Source organism: Hypoxylon trugodes (assembly GCF_022578975.1).
Source record: "Hypoxylon trugodes strain CBS 135444 unplaced genomic scaffold F4822scaffold_9, whole genome shotgun sequence".
Classification (NCBI taxonomy): Eukaryota; Fungi; Ascomycota; class Sordariomycetes; order Xylariales; family Hypoxylaceae; genus Hypoxylon; species Hypoxylon trugodes.
The window spans coordinates 2,089,076-2,112,988 of NW_026250024.1; the positions used below are offsets into that span (position 1 = coordinate 2,089,076).

The window sequence follows — 23,913 nt, forward strand, 5'->3', positions numbered from 1 at the left end:
GTAGCTTTAGCTTCAACTCTACGTATAATAGGTACAAGATGTATAAGATGTACCTACATACAATTTCCAGGCTAACCCGTTGCAGGTGTCACGTAGGGCACGTACCTTCCTAGCATATACTCTTTGGAGACATACTTCCTCCCCCATGTCCCCATGTAAATCCACCTATCCACCTTTTTACTCCTCCACTCTCTACATACAATGTTTAATCTGCCACGGAAGCCCGCCCCCCACTTCAATACCCCTTCCCTTTCGATCCCCACTCGAAAAGCTCAACTAAGCTACTGCTTGTCTCTCTGCAGCGTCTACTTTATGTACCTAACCTTTTGACCCTTGCCTCCAATCGGCTGGTGGCGCTTCTGCTTTTAATAAAGTTTGCGCCTCTCCCAGCAGTCCCCAGTTTACAGGTTGATCACAGCAGGCGGTTTGTAGGTAAAGTCCCTTGAGACCTGAAGCTGCTGGGCGGGACTTTGTCTTACATGCTTTTTTTTCTCCAACCACGAACCACGTTTCTCCATAGTCCAACAAGTCAAAAAAAATTATCAATCAATCATCCCACCTTAATTCTATCGCATAGTAAACAAACTTTTTTTTTTTTTTGAGACAGCCAGAGAGAGACGCTAGTAGACGTTAGACGTTATCCATACATACAAGCAGCATTAAACCATTAGCCGTCCGGATCCCTCTGTCCCCTCGTACCGTCCGTGCTACTACTACCACTACTACTGTTACCAAGACTCCCCGCGCCTGCGCGCACACGCCCACCACTCTCCCAAGCCCACGCCACGCCAGTTTGTACATACACAGATACCTTGTTCCCGTTGGAAAGGTAAACTGTGGATTACCCGTCTAGCAAGGTCCACCGCCGAGGTACCCTTTCTTTGGTCGCATGAACTTTAGTACCAGCTTACCGCTCACCCTACATTTGCAATTCACAATCATCTACCTACTCAGGTCCATATACATATAGTGCTCACATCCTTATTAGAGGATAGGCGCTCCACCTTATACGTTTTCGAGCACGGCATATTCTACGCTTTAAGTCCCTTACTCTCCCCTCCTTTCACCTTCGACATCATCCCACCGACCACACAACCACCCTCCATCCGTGGTAATTTCTAGACTCCCAGCTTGTAAATTCTTGGGCGCAAAGAACCCGCGCCGTCAGCCCGACCGCGCGAGTTACATCGAGTTCGAAGGGACAATCTGAGTAATATCGTTGAAGGGGAAGTGTTAGAGAAACATAGTCAACATGAGTTCAGGATACCCAGCTCCGCCCGTTCACCATTCGCAGGCATTCCCGCCTGAGATGTCTGGTCCCTCTGCGCATCATCCAGGTTACGCCCAGCTACCTCCTCCCATGCCTTTCAATTACCAACAAGACCCCATCACAAACCCCCACCGCGCGAACATGCCTCCTCCACGAACGAATATGGCCCCTCCTAATATGCCTGGCCCGAGGGATCGGGCTGCTGAGCTAGGTACGACAGAGAATGGCGTGGGAGGTCCTGGCTCCAATTCACTTACTTCCAAGCCCGGGGCTGAGGAGAAGGATAAACCAGCTCCCCAGCCAATTGAGGGTACCGACACATCTAGAAAATACAGGTAATACTGCGGCCCAAACAATTGCTCTTATGGGACGCAATTGTCATTTCCCATGGCTGACCAGTGACATAGACTTGAAGTTGTCCAACAACCTCTCAGAGCAAGAATGTGTGGTTTTGGTGATAAGGTAGATGCACCTCTAAATTCCCCATTGTTGAAGAAAGGCTAAGACTTGTCAGGATCGACGGCCTATAACCCCTCCACCGTGTATAAGATTAGTAGTTATGGACAAGACCACAGGCAAAGAGGTAGATTGCAAGTGTGTTAAAGCTCAGCCTCGTAATTTGTTTTAGACAGCGACTAATTTTAGCCCAGTGAGGTCGAACACCAGCATTATGTGTTACACGTTGATCTCTGGTCCGAGAACGGAGACAAGGAGGTCAATCTTGTCAAACATTCTCAGCAGTCGCCGTCTATCTCCTCAACTCAGGCTTCCTCTTTTCGCGAGGTGATCGAAGGAAGTCAGACTGGGGGCTATGGGTACCAGTCAATCGTACCGTCAAACCGGGACTATGCGCAGCCAGGTGCAGCTTATCCTCATGCGATGCCTCCCTACCAGCCGGATCCATATGGCCAAGGTAAAAATGCTCTTAATTACTGTCGTGCGCTCCCGAACGTCCAATTTCTTACATTTTGTCTAGGATACGGCTACCCCCCGCAGCCCCAAGCCTATGGTTATCCTGGGGGTGGCTACCGAAACGACATGGTGCCGGGCGTCCCTCAGTTGCCCTCGCAATCAATGTTTGGACCCCGATTCTCCCAAGACATTGCGGGACACCAGATGACGCAACATCGATTGATGGGACCACAGTCGCCAAATGGCATGTATACGAGGAATCTTATTGGTAGCCTTGCGGCTAGTGCATCGCGCCTTACAGATCCTACAGACAAGATAGGAATCTGGTTTATTTTACAGGATCTAAGTGTGCGAACAGAAGGCTGGTTTAGGTACGTCACTTAGCGCAAGCCACCCGCCACCCGCTTACATGATGTGCAGATTGCGATTTTCGTTCATCAACCTGCGAAGACCAGATGCGACTTCCAACGGCGGCAGCGATGCTGAACTTCTAAACCGAGGCAGAGCACCGGTTTTGGCACAGGTTTTTAGTGAAAAGTTCCAGGTCTATTCGGCGAAGAAATTCCCAGGTGTTTGCGAAAGCACCGCCCTCAGCAAATGCTTCGCCGTACAAGGAGTTAAAATCCCCATCAGGAAGGATGGACAGGATGGAAAGGGGGGCAAGGGCCGAGGTTCGGACGATGAAGACGACAATTAGGATTCATTTTCAAGCGTTATTCGGGTATAGACGAAGTCAGTTCCCTTGGACGAGACATCTATCAGATCCGGCTATGATTGGCCTTGGAGTAGGGCGACCTACGACATCATGATACACCCGACAGCACGTGCACCTATACGTCCTACGACAAGAGGCGTACGGGGGAAAGGAGTTTAGATTCCTGGCACGGAATAAAGAGAGAAATCCCGGTTTGATGCCGACAGAAAACGAGGTCAGGCGACGAATGGGACGAATTTTAAATTGCCCAGAGCAGCCTAGCATTTATTTGTCGACTAGGTTTATACGTTACGTTTTGCAAACCGAGGGTTTGGTTCTGCAATATACCCGCTATAAGCACAAGGTCAGAGATGTATGGAAGCGATGAATTTTAAAAAAAAGATATGCGCGTCATTGGTTTCCTGGAGCATGCAGTAACTTTTTTCATGCCACTGATGAATACCTAATTTTTATTATCTGTGATTAGTAGGCACACCTTAGACGTACGGAGCGGCACGAAACAACGAACCAAAGGAGGCCTACGAAACCAATCACAGTGACATTTCCCCCTCTATTGGCATTTGAAACCCATTTACATAATTCGGGCGAGTCTGATAAGGGGGGGCAATAAGTAGCACGTGTAGTACCTACATGAGTAAGTAGCGTGGACATGCAGACATGGACGACGTGTGAAAAAAAACTTGCCTCAGAAAATTGATCGCCCCGATGATTTGGATATAGTACTATGTATAGAAAGACGGTGTAACTTTACCTTATTGTTGGGATGACAGACGCGCCCCGGTTGGCTGTCACGGAATCAAGGATAGATTAATCTACATGGCCACGTAAGTAGGTGGTATTAACTAACATTAACCGTGCAGATAATAATCGTCTGATATTTTTGATGGCGAACTTGAGTTTGATCGACAGACAATATAGATGCGAGCTCGGACTGGCAGACTGGTGGTTGCAAGGTACCTCCCTAGGCGGTATGTAGGTACATAGATATTCTTCTTCGTATATACACTTATACCTGGGCACTGTATAATAGATAAATAGAGTACTGACATCGACGTATCCGATATTCCACTTATGATAAGGCTATGTTTCTTGTCATGCATCATCACATTGTTCAACTTTTCTTTGTCCTGATAAAAAAGACAAGGCGAAGGAGAAGCTCACCGGCCAACCAGCGGCTCGGATGGGGGTCAGATCAGATTTCTTTATCATAATCTCTCGTATCAGATCCCGATCCTGGGGAATGTGAACCATATCTCCGGTAAGGTGCCTAGACTCTTGTTAGTCGATCTGCTAGAAACATCACTAGAGCTAGGCCGCCTTCGTCAAAATTCGGGACTGTCTGTCTGATAAGGCTGGGCTTGCTGGGCTATCTTGGCCATGTGTAGGTAAGTTCCGGCTTTAGTATAGTTTCTTCTTAGTAGGAATGGAAGATAACTATAAGTAGGTGAAAAGTATAGCCAGAGGGAAGGAATGAGAGAAAGGTACATATCCTCGTGCCTTACTAACTCCAATTGTTCTTATTACTTGAAGAAAGCCAAGAACGAAACTCGGTACGGGAAGGAACAATGACACCATCAGGAAAAAAGCTCGTGCTAGCGCCAGCTGGAACCCGATGTTTTTATTACGTCTTAGTTACCTCATCCGTTGGCTCTAAAAGGTCAGCCCGGTTTCTTGTAAGTGGAACCTCACTAACTTTCCTTCCTCTAGTTGATTCAATTCTTTGTGAGCACGAGTGATGTAACTTTTTTTTTCTTGCCTTGTAGGAGTGAATGTACATTGTTGTTTCAATGGTGCGCGCCTTCAATTTTTTGGTAAGGTGCCCTGGTTAGTAGCTTAAGGCGGGAAATTTCTGATTCGTCTCATGATCGTAAAAGTACCTAAAACAAGCCCTGTCCGTGACGATATCCATTGTATATATCATTTGAGAATTTGGGGATCAACTTATTGCAGACTCACTCACACATTGACACATCAAGGTACATATAAGTTAGTCACATAAAATTGTACCGAGTGACCGTATTGTTGCCCGACACAGATCGCGCAATTCCTAGGGAGGTGTTTCTAGTTGCGCATTTAACAACCTAGGCGCACTTCTTTGTCCTCGACTTCATATTTACAATTTGTCTTACTTTTGTTATCACGAGCCTACTTTAACTGCCGCTTTACAATACAATTCACCCTCACAACTCAATTCGATTTACAACTTCATCAGTCCCTACTTCTATCACCCGGCCGCGAAAATGACCGGACACATGACCTCGACTGGGCGAGGCGGCGCCGGCAACATCGCCGATTCCGCCAGATCTCCCAAGATCCAGCCCGCCGACCTCGAGACCCCGACTCTAAAGACCTCGGTCGTCACTACTGGCCGCGGAGGCTCTGGTAACATGGCGCCGAATAAGGATCCTATTGAGACGCGTGCGCGGCAAGACGTTGGGCCGTAAGTTTACCTCTCTCTTACGTACTTTGTATTATTTAGTAGCGGTAGTAGACATGAGAATAATACGGCGCAAACCAGACAATCCTAAGAATTAGAAGATGTTAACATGTTCAATGCTTAGTATCGAGCGACGAGCAAGCCACGGCGCGACACATGTCGGTCGAGGCGGCGCTGCCAACATCGTCCGACTAAGCAGCGAGGAAGCCGAGATTGCCAAGTCGAACCTTAACGGGACTGCGGCTATGGGTGCTGCTACCGAGGAACACGGATCCGCTGTGCCTGGGAGCAAGAAGAGCCAGACCAATGGCCTGGCGGCGAAGGCTAAGGAGTTTTTTAAAGGTGCTTAGAAAGCCCTTAAAAGCAAGGCTTCGAGGTCTTAAGAGGGGTTAAGCATTGCTGATTTCCGGTATACCATTAGGCGCATGTATTGGTGTTGGCGAGCATGGAGTTATGGTTCTACGCTTTTTATTTTTGCTCGGGGGGTAGGGGAGGGTTTTGTGTTGAAAATGGACGTGGAAAATGGTGATTACGGAAGTTAGGGGTGTTGTTCTTTAAGCAATGCGAGGGCTGTTATGATACCAAATCCCATGAATTAGGCCCGAGAAAAATCAAGTTTCGTGTATAACGTTGGCTCCATTATTGCATAAGGTGGTTTGCTTTGTTCATTGTGTGCTGACTTTGGACTTAATAAGGCGGTTCTATCATACGAAATTCTACGCCTGGATGAAGAATGAATTCCCCATGACGATGTTATAGAACGTAATGCTAAGAGCTTATTTAAGCGTAGGTATAAATAAAACTTGTATACCTTCTTTCTAAGATCTACGAGGATACTGAAAGATGCTATGAAGTAGCTTCGAAACATATCGTATCCCAAGAATGGTGAGTCCGAGACACATCCGGTTCCGACCGCGGAATAACCGTGAGTCACGACGAACCGGCGATGCCGGGGTGTCGGGGTGCCCGGGGAGATTTGCAAGTACGCCGATTAGTTTAACGGTCCGCCATGAAATGCATTATTTTAGTTGCAACTCCTCCTTAGCTTTGTTTGTTTTCTTCGTTCCTAATTATACGCTCACCTGTTCCAATTGAAATTCCTCCACGACAAAATGTCTACCGACGTGGCCGTATACACGCAGCCGCCGGAGAACCTCATCCAACTCCTAACGACAAATCACCTTCCTCATGCTTTACCTTTACTAAGGCGCTTGCGGTTTACGCAATTCCCCGGTGGAATTTCGGAGCATGCTCGCATTATATTTGCGTCTGCGACGAATACACCTGATATTGATTCCGTAGACACGCCTTTTGCGGCTGCGTATTTAGATCTTTCGCGTGGGCCAGAGACACAGATATGGTTATATTCGTCGCTAGAACGGCGCCCAGACGCGCTGGCTTCGGCGGCTAGTGAGGGTGATAAGAATGAGAATGGGAGGGGAGTCGAAGAGCAGAAGGAAGAAGCAGCGGCTGAATGCGCGCGTCGGGTTCTGCGCCAGGTTAAGAAGGAGCGTGATGCGTATTTCGCGAAGGTGGGAGGGGAGCGGTCTTCGACGATATTAGCGGGGACGTTGAGTGAAGTACTACGATTGGCGTTGTTGAACCGCGGTGTCGTGTTTCCGTATGTGTCTGTTTACGACAAGTGGCTTTTCCGGCTGGATAACTTGCCGGATGTGCAGAGCCCGCTTACTACAGATATGCGATGGGATAAGTTTCAAAGAGAGGATATTCCGCTCATGTTGTCGAGGACAAATATTAATAGGAAGGAGTAAGTCAAAATTGCTCCCTTATTTTTCTCGCCAGCTACCGAGAGGGGATTTACTAACAAATGGGCTGTACAACCGCATAGACGAACAATTGTTCTTTTACCAAGTATGGCCGTTTACCGCGATGACGGTACGCCTATTGCTTGGGCCTTGCTGGGCCCCGACTCTTCACTAAGTAGTTTGCACTGTGAAGAAGAATGGCGTGGGAAGGGTTTCGCAAAAGCAGTGGCAGTCAGGATCCTGCGGGAACGCCTAATTGACTTTGATGGCGATCAGCATTGTTGGGCGGATGTTGCTCCGGACAACCCCAAGAGCCAAAGAGTTTGTAGGAGTTTAGGTGGAAAAGTGGCTTGGTCAATATCGTGGTAAGTGTAACCATATATCTCGCTTCCTTGTTCACTTTTCTTTTTTGTCTAGCACGCTAATAATAGTAACTATAGGAGTACAATAGATCTAGATCAGAGCTTCCCAGACCAATGAGTAGAATTTTGGCGAGTTTCGGTTCGCTCACCGAGCATATCTCGTCGTAGATCGCGAGGACTCTGATTAGCTACTTGTTAAGCGCTGGATTTCTTCAAGATAGAACTTAAGATCATCCGGTTTCACGAGTGGCGTAATACCGTGTCCCAAGTTAGCAATCCAACCTTTTTTACCGCCTCCAAAACCCCCAACCATTGCTTTCACCATCTCGGATATGGCTGTTTTTGACCCGTATAACACACCGGGGTCCGCATTCCCTTGGAATACAACTCGCCTCTTCCCCCGAATTTTGACAGCTTCTGCCGGGTCGATAAGCCAATCTAAGCCCACCACATCGTATCCTAGATTGCAAACAGAATCTAGCGCGTAGTTGGCCCCCTTAGGAAATACAATCATAGGTACTGTTTCTAAGCCCAATTCCTTCAGCCTCCTCGGTAGGTTTTTCGAGATGTAAGCTAGGTAGGGTTCACTAAATATCTTGAACGTTGAGGGTGAGAGCTCCCCCGCCCATGAATCAAACACTTGGATCAACTGAGCCCCTGCCTGGACCTGAAGTGCTAGATACTCGACGCAAACCTCTGTAATCTTTTGTAGCAGAGCCCCAGACTCTTCGGGATGTCTGTATATCCACTTCTTGCTCTCTATAAAGAGCTTCGTTCCACCACCTTCAACCATGTAGCAGAAGAGGGTCCAAGGAGCTCCACAGAAGCCAATTAAAGGTACACGGCCCTTCAGTTTCTTTCGTGTTAATGTTATCGCTTTGTAAACGTAGTCAAGTTCGGCCGCGACATCCACGTTCTTGTTGAGAACCTTCTCGTATTGACCGTCGTCAGGCGACTTCAAGGGATCTGGGAAATGTGGTCCTTTCTTGTCTACCATTTCAACAGTCATTCCTAAAGCCTGGGGTATCACAAGAATGTCGGAGAATATGATCGAGGCGTCTAATAGACCGGCGAATCGCTCAATGGGTTGTAGAGTTAGGGTCGAGGCGATTTCGGGATTTCGACAGCATTCGAAAAAGTCGCGATTGCCTTTGGCTTCGTGATATTCTGGTAAATATCGACCAGCTAATTAAATACAGTCAATTATTGGTGTTCTTCTGTCTAGATCATATCAATTGGGCATACCTTGACGCATGATCCATATTGGCGCACGCTCTACATCCTCACCTACATCATGCGACATCTCAAGTTAGTATACACCCGGATTGATTATGATTATGATATTATACACACCCCGTGCTGTCCTCAATATCAAATCATTCTTCAGTGGCTCAAAGTCGTGGGCCATTATGAAAGACATATGTAAACAGATTCGAATTAGACCCGAGTGTGTAGATGGTAGGTGTTTGCAAGTGCAGATGAAGCAGCCAAAGTCTCGCCTTGATGACCCCGCGATCGCTAAAGCTTGGTGGGAGGGTCCCCTGTAATATAACTTACATAAGGTATCTCGTCGGGGTCGCGGAATACACCATGTGGGGGTTTTGAGTTAGCATGATCCAATAGAATCAAACCAATTGGTTTCCGGGGTTTGCGAAGCTGCACCTCAATTCTTTAACCCAATCTTCTTAATTTACGGCTGACGTTCAAATTCGTTCAAACGCCTTAGGCGCAAGTCATATACATTGTCGCCAAATGTATACGGAACCGGCGATTATACACTACCATACCTCCCTACATCGAAAGGGAAACCACCTATGTCTCCCGTCTTGACTTCGCAATGTCGTCGAGCCGCCCATCGTCATCTCAATGCACAACACGATAGCATCTGGCTCCCAGAGGCTCTCCTCGCCATTCCCTTCGAACGATTCTGCGTGACGTCGAGAACGGTTGCCCGATATGGCTCGTCTGTTCCCGGGCCGATGGAGAGCAGGAGACGTATGGGGAAAAGACGCATGGGAGAGTTGAGCTTTGAACAATCACATTCTGCCTCACCTTTATGGGGACTCGATAACCTACCCGACCTATCACAATGGCAATGGAAACCACCATCGTCACCGAACGAACGACTTCGGCACCAGCAAAATAAGAGCTCCCAAGAACGGAACTTGATACAACATATAACAGATTGGCTTGCTGGAACTACCCTCAAATCCTCAAATGCCGCGGTAACAAGCTTAAATACGGGTGAATCTATACAAAGTTTAGGAGAGGGAAATACGACGTATATACCTGAGGTTGCCGAGCATTCTCTACCTAAAATTCTTTGGGACGCCCAAAGCACCCATGTGGAAGTTATCGAGGTCGGGTTGATTCGAATTTCACGGGACCTATTGTCTTCGCCGTCGACGCGATCGAATTTCACACATTTTTGCGACGCATGGGAAATCCATCTAGCCGATGGATTCTTCTCTGGCGAAACCATCTGCGCCGTACTAGAAGGTATCCGAAATGGCCTCGACACGCAACATACGAACGACGGGATACCTCTAAACAGGGTAGCAGCCGATAACTTCATGCTATGCCTTCTTGAAGCAACAATTGCAGGTCTGTCCGGTCGCTCAACTCATGGGCTTCATGATCGTGACTCTTCGGACTGCCTTGCTTGGGGCCACATTCTACAGAAAATATCCGAATTGCAAATTAACAGCATGCGAATTTTCACAGAAGCTATGGCGCGGATACCAGGTAGCTACTTCGACGACACGTCTACGAGCGTTTTGGCGAATTTATACGCCTTCATGGCCTCGGGGGCCAAATGCAAGCGCTCATCAACGTTGATCCGGCAGGTCAATAAAATGGCTAGACCCCTTGCAAGGCTCAATGTGGCCAATCACTCCCACATATTTGAAAAATGTACTCAACATATTTTGGCGCATAGGCGATCGAAGGAGTTAAACTACCCCCAAATGCGATCTAGCTGGCTGCAACTCCTGGCTAGATTGCCGATTATAGATGAGAACTATCTAGCGAGTGTCTGCTCTCAACTTGAAGCTGGCAGAGAGACTGAGCCCATTTCAAACCATGAAATCTGTGAAATTTTTCTGGTCAAGCATCGTTTGTCCTTTGAGGAGAAAACAATATTACGCCAAGCCATCCAAAATGAAGACGATCGAGATTGCTATAAATGCCTCAGTATAACATTATGGCAGATGGGACATTTCGATTATGTGAAGGGTCTTTGTGAATTTCTTAAGAGGCTTGGACGAGAGCAAGACGTAATGCTCCTAGTCAAAGGATTTCGGAATTTAGCAAGAACTCCAGCGACCCCCCTCGTAAATCTCGCCGTTGGTGCGGGCGATCCTGCACTAGCTATAGAGATATTTGGTTTCTACGAAAAAGCCAAAGGCAATAGTTGGGAATTTTGGAATACTAAATTCTCCACCGAGATCTTGAGAACTCTCACAAGGAGTCGATCTATAAACCCAATCAAAATTTTAGATGCGTTAGCACTAGGACATTCACCGAGACGGGGGGGGCGGAACCACAGGAAGCTTGAGATTACAAAAGCAACCAAGGCAGCAATGGCGTTTGCTGTTTCGCCGAGTGTCTCACCTAGGATTTCGTTTAGACTAATATCGCAGTGCATTAAGCACCTCCAAAGGAATCATGACGGCATGGTACCACGCGCAGCCTTAAAAGCGCTATTTCACAATATTACAAGGGATCTACCCGAAGGCAGGCCCGGCAGGACTCTCCGACTGCGATGGTTTCTGTCTTTGTTACAAAGGCGGATGGGTCGAGAGAAGATGGTACGGGTAGCAATATCTCTTAGGCGCTGGCGGAAACTTAGCGGTCGCACGAAATTAGAGTAGAATAATCGGATGAGGCGCCGGCCGAAACTGGGATGGGCCAGAGACAAGGCCGGTTGTTAGGTTCGCCCGTGAGATGAGGGCCGACTTGGTAGACGTTGATCATTTAAGTGTTTGGATTCCGTTGCGTGTGGCGTATTCGCGCACGCCGGTGTATGGATATACATAGTAGATATATACCCCCAAGTATATATACATAAAATACGAACAGTACTTTACCTAAGGTACTAATGTGAACAATGTCTTGATGGTATCACAAATTGAGGTATATGAACTCGACTACGTAATGTATTGTCGAGTCGCCTGATCCTGGCCGATTGGACCAGTGAATGATACCGAAAGAGGGGGGCGGTGATTGGCGTCTATGTCGGGCCCTCGAGTTTTCGTTAGAAAGAGTTGAGCTTATTATTACATTACCATTGGTTACACGACAGTTAGTAAAGACAGCGAGAGAAAGAAGGGATCACAGTATGTCTACGACGTGACTGACTAAGCGTCAGCCTCCCCCCGGTGTTTCCTCGAAGGTTTGGTGCGGGTTTACAACAGCATCTCGATGCGGTAAAAGGACTCAATAGGAAGGGGGGGGGGCTATAAGGGGAAGCGTGCCGACTTATGTAGAGGTGGCTCGATTCGGCTCTACTTTGGGAATGCTTTCGCTTGTGCGATACTTTTAGAGGACAGTTCGGCACGCCCGAGTGAGGCCAATCATATCGATTTTTTTTCTTCTTTTCTTCCTCCAGGGTTATGGCCAATATACGGAAACGGAAAAGGAGTAGAACATTATGAAAGGTTCAAATGTTGGTTGAGATCATCATTGGCGGCCACAAACGGCTTAGCTTGGATTTCGTACATAAGGTTATTCCCTGAGACCCCTTTCCCCGTTCAATCGGATACACTATCCGGGTAGCTGGGTGGGATGGGCAGAAGTAAGAGAAGAGCGAGTGAGAAAGATTATCACATCGGCCCACTAACCTTGAAACTAAGGCAGGTCTAACTAAGTGGTCTAGTTTAAATAGAATGGAAGGCAGCAGGCGGGTCGGTACCTGATATTACTTAAGTTAGGGTGTAGCTGCTAAAGATATTCGTTCATCTAGCCTAGAGGTAGGTACATTTCGTAAGGCAACTTCCCCCAATCTACCTAGAGTTGGTGTCTCAGTGGCTTAATTGGAAGAGAAATGTGGAAGTCGCACAATACTTACATAGACGCTATGTATATGCGAGAAGGCACAAGGGAAAAGGAAAAGAAAGAACATTGAAGTAACCCCACTACCTTAAGCGTGTTGCCTGCCTCCAAGTCACTCTGGTACCTACCTAGGTAATCATTTTTTTTCATTTCTCTTCCCTCTTCCTCCACCTCTCTCCAGTACATACCAATACCAATCTTTTGTCTGTCTCTCTGCTGGATCATATATGTGGATACTATAGGCAGCCTTGTCTCTCTCTTCCTCTTCCTGCTTACATACTCCCCTCGCTTTCTGCGTCTCGCTTGTTCCTTTGCGACTATTCGTGGGTAGTCCGCCATGCAGGAGCAGCAAGTGCGGCGACGGAGGACATACAACACTGTCGCATCCATTTATGGGCGCTGATTGCATGCAAGGGAGCCTACGGCACCAAGAGACCGGTACCATTTATTACCACCCCCTCAACGCGCCCTGAATCCTTCTAGGCGTACCATAGCTATACATAACCATACATAGCCATACATGTATGTACTGTTAATGCTCAGATGCCGGCGATCCTCATCGGGGTCCTAATCTAAGATCTAATTCACATATAATAGAGCGACGCTCGCCACACACCTAATGAACCACTGCTATTTTACGTCCGTATCCTTCCCGTTCTCTTGTATCGCGTATTGTCGGAAGAGGAAAAAAAACCACCCACGAATACCTCTTTGATCCGAAGAAGCAAATAAATTGGTCCCGATACCCAACTAACCAATACCAATATCCCCGATTGTTTGGGTGAGATCTGACATGAAATCTGGGGGACTAGATGGGCCTATGAGATCGACGCGACGATCCACAGGGCGGCGTCAGCGCATCACCAGCACTAGGGCTTGCCTATTTCTTTATATCCTCCGAGATCTCCGGCAGCTCTCCCAACAGCTTAGCACATCGTCCCCTCGCCATGGAACAACCCGAACACGTGGCCGGCTTAGACCCGGAAGCCCAATCGCGGTCCGGCTGGCAAGCAAAGCCTATTCGCCGGCGCAATCGCATGATTAATAGGTGAGATATGTTCGCACGGAGATATTATCCTGATGGGGGAACAAGGACCGCGATAAGTTTTTGAGGCTTGCATATCTACTTCCAACATGCTTTAACCCCCCCTGAGTCTTCTCCCTTCTTTGCCAATGTGAAATGCGGATGCTAATTCCCAAGTACGAGGCACCCTAGAAACGAAACATTGACTTCCCGGCTGGACCTGGAGACGTACGCCGGGAAGTTAATGCTTTTGTTTCTTGCACCTCGTACATATAAAGCTGTTTAGAATGCCGAAGAAGAAAGTTAAAATGTTCCAAAACAAGTCCGTCGTGCACAAATTGCATCAAGGCCGGCCGAGATTGTCTGTATATAGGCCCTCGACTAGACGAGGCCAGCCAGATGCGCCTTGCTGAAATCAAGGAAAAACAAGGAACTCTTGAACGAGAACTCGAGCGTGACGTTGCGAAATCCACGACTTCGAAGAATACGTTGCAGCAACGCATTCTGGCCGACGATGTTGCAGGCGAATACGACGAGGATCTAGAGGCTACCCCGCTTGCAGCTTTAGACGTGACGTATGAAGACGACGTAGATGGGGCTGGTGACATGATAGACTTGGGGATTCAGATTGGCAAAATGCGCATAACTGAAAGAATAGGTGGGCTTTCGCGACCGAGGATATCAGAAGAGGTACGACCTGCGCATAATCGTTATGAGGTTGCCAACTTACCGTGAAAACTAGATATCAGCGGGTATCGCGAACTCACAACCCCCGCCGCCCTCAATGGAAGAAGTACCCGAGTTTTTAAAACCGGGCGAACAATACATTGTTCCTACCAGCGGTTTCTTCTTCGGCCAAATAGGAGAATCGCCTAGTATTGCCCAATTTATACCTTTCAGGCCCGCCGCGGACCGACTGATCAAGCAATATTTTGTTTCCGCCCATCCAATTGCTCCTTGTGCTCATCGGCCGACACTGGAAGCTACTTATGCGAGTTTTTGGGAAGAAGTCAATTTAGGATTTGAACCCCGGCCCTCGATGCAAGCCGTCATCTTTGGAGCCATGTTCAGTGGGGCAATCAGCTTGGATGAAAACACAATGTTTCCCGAATTGACCGGATATACCAAAGCATATCTAGTTGCTAGTCTTAAACTGGGCACCGAAACTGCTTTGAGCAAGGCAAACTTCCTTCGAACCACTAAGGTGGAAACGATGCAAGCGTTTATTATATACATGGTAAGTTTTGTTACCACGGAAGAAATTACGGCGTTAACCTTGCAACAGCTTCCTCTGTGCAGGGGTGAAGTGTCGAGAGCTCATTCAGTGCTTGTCGGGGCCGCAGTAAGGATGGCTGAGTGCATGGGTCTACATCGCGATGGAGACGCATACGGCCTTACGCCGCTCGAAACCCACGTTCGCCGCTTAATATGGCATCAATTATGTTTCCTCGATATTCGGACTTGCGAGGCACAAGGACCAAAACCAGTTATTCGACGAGATGACTATGATACGAAATTGCCAATCAATTGCAACGAAAATGATCTCACACATGCAGTCAAGCCACCGGAGTCTGCAGACGTATGGACCACTAACACGCTTACCTTAATACGGTTCGAAATCAACGAGATGATGCGTATCATATGGGTCGATAGGAGGAGGCTCGAAACTCGGCGGACTACACTGACGGCTGTGCTCACTAAAATAGAAAATTTCCGCCGACGGATGACAGAGAAATATGACCATCTCCTGGATGTTACGCAACCAATCCAAAGGTATGCAAAATGTGTCATGTATTTGTTGACATATCGCCTTCACGTCATGGTATTACACCCCTACCATTCTAATGCCGCCAACCCTATGCCTCCACGGCTGAATCAACTCCTCATCACATCTGGCATCATGATCGTCGAGCTAGCGATTCAGCTTGAGACTAACCCCAACTTTCGAGATTGGGCGTGGTATTTAGGTGCTTACTTCCAATATCAGATCGCGCTGCTGTTGGCGACCGAAGTGTATTTTCGCCCCCAGTCTCACCACGCGGATCGAATATGGTTGTGCTTGGACTACGTCTTCAACATGGATCGCAGGCTCCCGCCTGAAACCAAAGCTGTACAAATTCTATCCGAAATACAAGGAAAGACGGCGGTATACATGCGAATGCGCAAGATGCGTGGTCCGACGACTCTTTCGCGAGCCGTCCCCGCACAAAATGTAGTTGCGGGAAGTTCGCAATCTATGCATAATCCTCCTCATCTTCAACAACCACCGCCGCCACCACCCATGGTAATGCCCCAACATGTACCCAAGGCTGAGCCCGGCTACACCCCACCAATGGCTGCTGGCCCCCCAGTGCCAGGGCCGCAAATGGTATTTGCTGGTGTTTCCGATGGACAGGCACTGTGGAGCTTACCGCCGAGCCACTCAAGTCCAGAGAGCGATACCTCGAGTTTAGATTTTGGAGGACAACAGAATATCCACTCAGCGGGATTGAGGGGCATGGCCCAGGGCACCATTATGGACACCATCGATTGGGTATGTTTCCTGAAATTATGACTCTCGTTCTTTAGGGTTTGCAAATGTGACAAATTAGAACTTCTTATTAACCAAGATATAGCCTACTGTTACCTCACTCTTTCCCAACGACCCTCAAACAGGTGGCTTGGTCATACAAGGATTTCACGACCCGAATTTCACTGTTGCAAATTGGACTACTTGAGGATATGATAAATTATGAATATTTATTTGATGTCTATTCTTCTACAACTTGGGATCTAGACGACGATATGAAGCAATTCGTGGATCAGGACTTTGTAATTTTTTTTTTGTATATTTGGCTGGGGCATGCGGAGTATTATGAGACACGGTGTTAGGAAAGGCAAATATACCACAATAGATGGAACTCGGGTACTCATTTTTCAACTTATTTTTATGGATTTATGAAAATTTACACTACATCTAAAGATGAGATGATTGTAATAAAATACTAATGTCAAGATAAGTTAACGTAAAGAGTACCTGATATGGTGATGTTGATAAAAATCTAACCTTTAGGGCTATAAATAAGCTTAAGTACTAGGCGCTTTAGCGGCTATTTAAATTTCACGTCACGTTTAGAACTTTAGCAATCTAGGTAGAGTTATTGTAACAATATAAAATTCTGATTCTGAGTAACTACATATCGTCGAAGGGAATAGTAAAAAAGGGAAAATCTTGAGTCGGAGAGAAAAAATTTCCTAGGTCATGACATCGTTATAACATTCCGTACTTCCGTTTCCCTTTTGAAACATGAGAGGAATTCCAAGCAGAAACGCCCTCGAGGTTATGAGGTTATGCGGATAGATGAGATGCGATGTATATGTGAAAATGGTGGCGGTATGAGGGACATGCTCCTTGGAAACAAAAACCAATGCAAGTAACGCCGGCCAGGTATCACCAAATTCCAGAACGAGACCCCAAGTCCGTATCTCTCTTTTTTATGACGAGCCAAAGAAAAAACAAGAATAAAAGGGAAATTTGTAACATGCTTCCCCGCCCCCTCCATTAGTGCGCGCGTATTGTATTCATCAACATCTGGCCTGTGTCTTCTTCCCCTGCCTGGCCTGGCCTTTTATTACAATTACTTATGTTTCTTTTCTTTTCCCTTGTCCCTGGTATCGCCCGTTTTATGTGTCCGCGAGGTCTGTTTCGTCTTCTAGCGGTACTGATCCTCGTGCGGAGGCGTTGGGATTGGGAGAGGAGCGTCCGTCATTTGTAGGCTGACGGTGCTTTGTGCACCGCGTGCGGAGACGGAAGGCGTGGCGCCTCGAGATAGTGGGACGCCACCAGCTTCGGAGGATGGGGTGACCATACGGACGGTGGCGTGGCGCGGAGGCTTCGCGACGAGAACTTGAGCCGGGCAGATGACGATCTCTTCATCGCCAACACCATTGTCATCGCCCTTCTTGACGACAAGAGGGAAGAGTACTGTGCGTACAACGGCACCTTGAGCCTCGTACTCGTCGTTGCTGATGTTATCGCCCGACCGTTCATTCATGAGCGCAGCGTTGAAGGAAACGGTACGTGCTAGTTCGCCGTCGGCGTCGTATTCAGGCTGCAGCGGTGGCAGCATCATGTATTCGGCTTTTTGTGTTCGCATTTCGACGGAGAGGTCGACTGCCTCGCGCATGACACGGCGAAGTTGTGATTGGATTTGTGACTCCATGTTGGAAGGTGGTGGTAGAATCATGGATAATGTCTGGAAGACGGCTTGTACAACGGCTTCGGTGTCCTGGTTTCGTTGATCGCCGAAGGCTGGTCTTCTAGACAGTAGTGTTAAAGTCACAGCACGCCATTGGCGGACAGCGTGTGGCGGTCCCACGTCTTGTAAAAGTTTTTCGAGGGACTTGAGTTTTTGTCGTTGCTCTCGATCCATACCGAAGAGGTATCGCGTGAAAACAAACTCCCAGATCATGTTCATAGTCATTGACATGAAAATATCTCGCCGCCTTACTCGGTCGCTAAGATAGTCATCGACGTCCGAGCCATCGAGTACTGAGTTGTCTAATCGGTCGATGATCTTCTCATCATTGATTTCGCTTGTCAATCGACAAGCACGCATATCAGAGAACTTGGAGAAGCGAAGGACCCATTGTTGCACGTGTGAACACAACTGTTGGCACCGATGATCGAAGTGATCCTCGTCTTTAAGGCGGAGGAAATCGGCGTCGGGTGGTTTTTGGGCGAGAATTTGTCGTTGCATTTCCCTGACTTGCTCTTTGGTCGCTTCGAGTTGGGCGCGTAGTTCTTGAATTTCGGCGTCTTTCTCTTGTAATGTTTTTGTGTATTGACCACGAGCGAAGCGATGCTCTTCGAGTTCTTTGGATGCGGATGCATGTTGTGATTCGAGACGGCCGTATTTTTCATTGTGTTGAAGGGCGAGGACATTGTTGGCGCTGTGGAGGCCCTCGTTGACTTCAGTCAATCGTGTTACTTCTTTACGTAGCCATTCGAGTGATGCCTTGAGACTTTCGATTTCGGCATCCCGTTCAGTGATGGCGGAGACTGCGTGTTGATTGAGGTTTCGCTCCGCTTGGGATTTCGCGTCGGTAAGCGCGCGATTTTCTGCTACCAATTGTTCCACTCTCGATTCGAGTTCTAATACTTGCATGCTCTGTCGACGGCGCATACTACTTAGTGGCCTCGTTGGCGACCGTGGGGAGCCAATACGGCCCTCGCCATAGCCATCCTGCATGTAATGGTCAGCAAATAGAACGGCGGCCGTCATGACTTCGACGTGTAAAATTTTGTCTAGTCTAGCGAATACAAGGGAGGGAAACAAGAATATTAGCTATTATTACTTACATATACGTCGGTCATGTCCTTGGCTCGGACACGGCCTTCGTTAGCTACAGGTGTGGTGCTAGGCTGGTGGAGATTTTCTCTTGATGGGTTACCATTGGAATCGTTGGAGAGGTTGGAACTGAGCGATCTAAGGTCACCGCTCATTCGCTTGCCCACGCGTCTGAGCGGGGGCGTGTTGGTGCCTGAGCGGATCCTAGAATAGCTGCCTGGACTTTCAGGCCGAAACTGCAGAGGCTCCGGTGTTCTCAACCTCGAAATGCTCGTATTAGACGCAGATCGTCTCGGCTGAATCGGTTGACCCTCCGTTCGCGGTGTTGAGCCCCGACTTATATTCTCCGATACACTTCGCTGTCCCACGGATCGTGGTTTTTTGGGATCCGTCAATTTTCGCAGCTCTTCTTCTAAGCTTGGAGCTTTGGGTGTCTCCAGTTTTGGTGTCTCGCTTTGCAACAACCCCAGTTTTTTACTTCGTTTCTCATTGGGCAGAGGAGTATGAACGGTGGCGCGTTCCTCTTCCGTTAGTGCTGCTTTTTTCTGGGGTGTGCTTTCGTGGGTATCGTGCAGATGCACACCGCTATCCCGCAAGTTGAGGTCGTCCACGAAACTACGCCGCATGGGATTTGGTGAATCCGTTACAAACCCACTGTCTCTGTTGGGATCTATAATGATGGAGCCCTGGTCACTAGTATCCAGTTCTTGACTTTTTTGTTCCTTTTCTAGCTCTTCGTGCGTCTCCTCTTCTACTGGGGCAAGAACACGTGGAGAAGCCCGGCCGGGACTCAAGTAATCTTGTGTTGAAGGTCTCGGACTTAAAGACTTGAATAAATCGTCCTCAACTTTCTGTTCTTTTGTCGGTTCGGAAGACTCGATTGCCCGTTCTGACGTGTCCAAATCATCTAATTTTTCGATGATTTCGGTAGTTGGTAGTTCTCTTAATGGTGGATTATCGTGACCAGTGTCGCGAACTTTTGGTAGATCACGTTTGACTTCTCTTCCTACTATTGGACTCTCGACAGTTTCAGTGACACTTTCTTGTACCGATGGATTTCTTGATGGTTCTATGTCCATCGGATCGGAGGGTGGTGCTTTGTTCTGATTTTCTACCTCCGTGCTTGGTCCGATCGGAGAGTCGCTGAGTTCGGCGTCTAGTCGGGCGCCTTCCAACGGTTTGCCCTCGGAGCTTTTCCAGAGCGCCGCGTCGTCGGATACATCGTCCGTATCTTCTATTCTCTTCTCTAGAGACTTCTGTTTCGTTCCCTTTTTGCCCTTTCTAGGTGTCGACGCCTTTGTTGGAGAAAGGACGGGATCAACCTCAGTAATTGTTAAGTCTTCGTCTTTAGGCGTCTCCTTTTTCTTGGATAATTTAGGGCGGGATTCCATAATGTCTGCAGCGACTTCGCGTGCCGATGGGGCTGCATCTTGGATGTGGCTTGGTAGTTTACTTTCTTCAAGTTCCACTGATTGTGTCTTTTCTTCCACCGGCTCTGGGACTATCTGACCAGTTTGTGACTCTAGGTGAGAGACAGGAGTGTCTCTGCCCGATGCAAACGCCGAAGCAAATGTATCTTCTTTAATCTTGTCTTCCAGCATTTTATCTTCGCTCGGAATCGCAATTGGATGGTATCCTTCAAAGTATGAAACGGCAATCTCTCTTTGCGGCGTGATTTCTGGAAGTAGACCAGAGGTACCAATCAATTTGGTAGTTTTGTTCCCTTCAGCAGTGCCATATTCTTCGCCTATTGAAAAGGGTTTGGCTTCGAGATACGAGGCTGCGATCTCTCGAGCGGGGGTAACATCTTGCGGAGCGGCAATATTGTCTTCGGTTTTGGTTGCATGGTCTTCCGTAATTTGTATGGGTTCGGAGATTTCGGGGACTTCGTGGGTCGAACTCTCGACGATTTGGGGTGGAACATCGGCTTGGGCTGAAAGGGGCTCGGGAATCATCGTTGCATCACTAGACAAGCGGGTTCTAGCCTTCTTGCCTGGTTGCAATGACTGATCGAATGGGCGGTCGTGTTCTACGTGACTACTTAATTGGGCAGGCGAAAGGTCGACATCGATCGCAGGTGGCGCGGTAGTTATAGGAGTTCGAGGTGGGGATGTTAGCATCGAGGATTCGACGTGAACAGGATTTTCTTGTACGGGCTCGCTCGTGGGTATCGTAGGTGTCGTAGGTATCGCGGGCACTTCATCGTTCTGTGCAAGTTGCTCGTCCTCTGTAAGTGCAGATGAGGTTACTTGATCGTTCTCCGAAATTGCTACATTCTCTTTGGTAGAGTGACTGATATTGACATCCTCAGTATTTTGATCTTGGGGGGCCGACTTGGAGAGGATTTCCTGTTCCTGGATTTCCTTTGATTTAGAGCTTTGCCCTTCGACTTCTAGAATCTCTTCCGGAGTCGGGTTTTCAGGGATGTTCTCTTCTTTAATTGTATCCGAAGGAGCGTGTGCTATATCTTCCATGGACTCCAGAGGAGTAGAAGTGCCCGACGCTTTGCGGTGTTTCTGGTTTTTCTTGGATATCGTCGGGGATTCTGGCCACTCACCCTCGTTCGCTATGATGCTCTCTGGCTCCTGAGTCATAGGCTCGCTTGTAATAGTCTCACTAAATTCCCGATTCAACGGCGTTCGGGTACCCGAAGCTGGCTCCGGCTCTGGTTTAGCGCCTGGTTTCTTTTTCTTGTTCTTCTTTGACTTCTTCCGTGAAACCGGGGAAGAAGGTTCAGGCTCTGGTTCCTTTGGTAGCACAACCTCAGACTCGACTTCTTGATCGGTGGGTATCTGTTCTTGTTGCTCGGTATTGCTCGTCTCGGGAAGCTTTCTGAGTTCTGTGAGGTCCTTGGGTTCCGCTGGTAACTGTTCTTCTACTACAATGGGTTGTTCACTGGCTACCACCTCATCCTGCTTCGTATCTGGTAGGCTTTCGGTTTGTAGTTTGGAATCTGCGATCTCCTCGGTGCTTGGCTCCAGAGGAACATCAATAGCAACGATCTCCTTGTCGTTTTCCTCAATATCTTTGGAAGGAGATTGAAGCAAATCCTCTACTGACCCTTCAACAATCTTGGTTGGAGCGCTAGTAATGTTGTCCGTAGGTGAGTCTTCGACTACGTTCTCTGTTTGAGACATATCCGGTTCTTGCGCGACGTTTGGGATCGCGATTTGTTCTTGATCCAAGGGCTCGGTGAGTTTCTCTTCGTGCTCTTGAACGGGAACTATGGTGCGACCTTGGTCTAGTTGAGGAGTTGATTCATCTACTGCTGGCGGCTGCAGGTCCTTCTCCTCGACATCCTCTGGTGTTTTGTCTATCGCTGGGATGCTTTCTGCCTCCGCGATGGTAGTCACCGGCTCTGCGGGCTGCTCTGTGTGACCTGGTGCCGCCTCGGGGGTTGCAGATTCAGTATCAAGCTGTGAACCTTGTCCAAGTTCGGCCTCGGCGGCCAAAGCTGCTTGTTTTGCCTTGCGCTTCTCTTTTTTAGATTTCTTGCTGTAGGTAGCCTTAGGGGCGGCTTCTTCGGGATTCTCCTCTATAGTGACTACGGGCTCTTCAGCCTTGGGTTGGCTGCTAGGTAGCTCCACGACTTCCTGGGTTAGGGACTCATCGATGGGTGTGCGCTCTTCCTGAGGTTCCAAAGGAATGGAGGTCTCCGGGTGAAGTTTTTCGTCGACCTCATTTGTTCGGTTCTTTTCCTCGGATTCTCCTCCCGTAGGGACCTCGGGGGCGACCTCTTCCAAAATGGGAACATCTGTTGTGGGCACCGCATCGTCGGCAGCTGGCTGACTGTCAACTTGTTGAGGTTCCTGGGTCTGTTCAAGGGACGATGACTGCACGGTGGCTTCCTCTAACATAGGTGTAATTTCTGGTTCAAGCTCCGGTTCAACTTTACTAGCTCGCTTCTTCTTTTTCTTCGACTTTTTGCTCACGGGAGAGGACGGAACGTCTTCTGGGACCTTGTCGTCTTTTGGAGCAGTTGCAAGATCCTCTGCAACAGGGAGGCTTTCGGATGGAACTGGAATGTCTTGGGCGGCTTCTTGCTCCACAGGCTCTTCTGTTAATGTCCTCGCTTGTGCTTGAGGCTCTTCAGTCGATCGGGAGCCCTCCGGTGTGGGTTCCGGCTCAGCCTGACTAGCCTTCTTCTTTTTCTTTTTGTCCTTCTTGGATTTCTTCGGCGATACGATTTCGGGCTCATCCAGAACGACGGGCGGTTCATTGGCTAGTTGGACAGGCTCTGCTAGCTGTGTAGATTCCAGTAGCGCGGCATCATCTGGTTTTGGAGGTGGCTGCAAAGATTCCTCTGGTTGCGAAGGTTCTTCAACATGCACGGGCTCTTTTGGCGTCAAGGGCTCTTGAGATATCGATTCCGTCTGCGCAACCTCTTCAGGCTCGATGGTCTCTTCTGTTTTTGCGAGCTTTTCAGGTTCCAGAGATTTTTCTGACTCCAGAGGCTGTTCTAGCTGCGTGTGCTCTTCTACCTTGGGGGGTTCTGGCATCTGCGCAGGCTCCTCCGGAATTGGGATGTCCGATAATGATGGCTCCTCCGGCTTTGATAGCTCGGTTGCATGGTCCTGTGGCTGTAGGGGTTCGTCTAGCTGCGCGAGCTCCTGTGTTTCCGCAAGCTGTTGTGGCAGAGATTCCGGTTCGACTATTTCATTTAAGTGCTTAGGCTCTTCTGTGGTTGTGATTTCTTTTACCGGTGCAATCTCCTCTGGTTCTGAAGGCTGTAGGGTGGAAACTTCCGGCTGAACAGAATCACTGGGTTGTACAAGCTCTTGTGTTTCTGAAATTATCTGCGGCGTAGATTCTGGCTGAACAAATTCACCCAACTTTTCAAGATCCTCTACCCTTGGTGTTTCTTCGGCTTGTACGTGCTCCTCAAGTTGTTGTGAGTCCTTCTGAGAGGGGGTGCTTTCTAATTGCACAGATTCACTTGTTCCTGATGGCTCATCACGGGAAAATTCAGGTTGAACGAAGTCATCCACTTGTTGAGTCTGTTCGAAGCTTGGGGTCTCCTCGATTTGAATAGCCACCGCTAGTTC

The 23,913-nt window shown here is 48.3% G+C and overlaps 7 protein-coding genes across 7 annotated transcripts; 5 read left to right on the forward strand and 2 right to left on the reverse strand.

Moving 5' to 3' along the window:
- The first annotated feature begins 791 nt into the window (after positions 1-791).
- On the forward strand, positions 792-2,986 carry F4822DRAFT_380867 (uncharacterized protein). Its single transcript, XM_051456402.1, has 6 exons — positions 792-1,605; positions 1,678-1,732; positions 1,785-1,864; positions 1,921-2,183; positions 2,247-2,553; positions 2,603-2,986. The coding sequence occupies exons 1-6, from the start codon at positions 1,253-1,255 to the stop codon at positions 2,877-2,879; spliced, it is 1,335 nt and encodes a 444-aa protein (XP_051310800.1). The 5' UTR covers positions 792-1,252; the 3' UTR covers positions 2,880-2,986.
- Positions 2,987-4,599: 1,613 nt separating this feature from the next.
- Positions 4,600-5,807, forward strand: F4822DRAFT_380946 (uncharacterized protein). Its single transcript, XM_051456403.1, has 2 exons — positions 4,600-5,337; positions 5,459-5,807. The coding sequence occupies exons 1-2, from the start codon at positions 5,138-5,140 to the stop codon at positions 5,682-5,684; spliced, it is 426 nt and encodes a 141-aa protein (XP_051310801.1). The 5' UTR covers positions 4,600-5,137; the 3' UTR covers positions 5,685-5,807.
- Positions 5,808-6,324: 517 nt separating this feature from the next.
- Positions 6,325-7,613, forward strand: F4822DRAFT_380958 (uncharacterized protein). The gene is made up of 3 exons (XM_051456404.1): positions 6,325-7,102; positions 7,184-7,465; positions 7,541-7,613. Exons 1-3 carry the CDS (start codon positions 6,447-6,449, stop codon positions 7,578-7,580), a joined length of 978 nt encoding a protein of 325 aa, XP_051310802.1. The 5' UTR covers positions 6,325-6,446; the 3' UTR covers positions 7,581-7,613.
- On the reverse strand, positions 7,177-8,968 carry F4822DRAFT_380961 (uroporphyrinogen decarboxylase). The gene is made up of 2 exons (XM_051456405.1): positions 8,708-8,968; positions 7,177-8,647 (listed from the first exon to the last, which is right to left on the reverse strand). The coding sequence occupies exons 1-2, from the start codon at positions 8,763-8,765 to the stop codon at positions 7,647-7,649; spliced, it is 1,059 nt and encodes a 352-aa protein (XP_051310803.1). The 5' UTR covers positions 8,766-8,968; the 3' UTR covers positions 7,177-7,646.
- A 117-nt stretch (positions 8,969-9,085) lies between these two features.
- F4822DRAFT_417078 (uncharacterized protein) lies at positions 9,086-11,570 on the forward strand. Its single transcript, XM_051459407.1, has one exon. It carries the CDS (start codon positions 9,277-9,279, stop codon positions 11,332-11,334), a length of 2,058 nt encoding a protein of 685 aa, XP_051310804.1. The 5' UTR covers positions 9,086-9,276; the 3' UTR covers positions 11,335-11,570.
- A 2,367-nt stretch (positions 11,571-13,937) lies between these two features.
- F4822DRAFT_433559 (uncharacterized protein) lies at positions 13,938-16,255 on the forward strand (the record flags this gene model as incomplete). Its single annotated transcript, XM_051461858.1, has 4 exons — positions 13,938-14,228; positions 14,281-14,775; positions 14,824-16,071; positions 16,154-16,255. The coding sequence occupies 4 exons, from the start codon at positions 13,938-13,940 to the stop codon at positions 16,253-16,255; spliced, it is 2,136 nt and encodes a 711-aa protein (XP_051310805.1).
- A 420-nt stretch (positions 16,256-16,675) lies between these two features.
- F4822DRAFT_417084 (uncharacterized protein) lies at positions 16,676-23,439 on the reverse strand. Its single transcript, XM_051459408.1, has 2 exons — positions 18,880-23,439; positions 16,676-18,763 (listed from the first exon to the last, which is right to left on the reverse strand). Exons 1-2 carry the CDS (start codon positions 23,365-23,367, stop codon positions 17,231-17,233), a joined length of 6,021 nt encoding a protein of 2,006 aa, XP_051310806.1. The 5' UTR covers positions 23,368-23,439; the 3' UTR covers positions 16,676-17,230.
- Between the last annotated feature and the right edge of the window lie 474 nt (positions 23,440-23,913).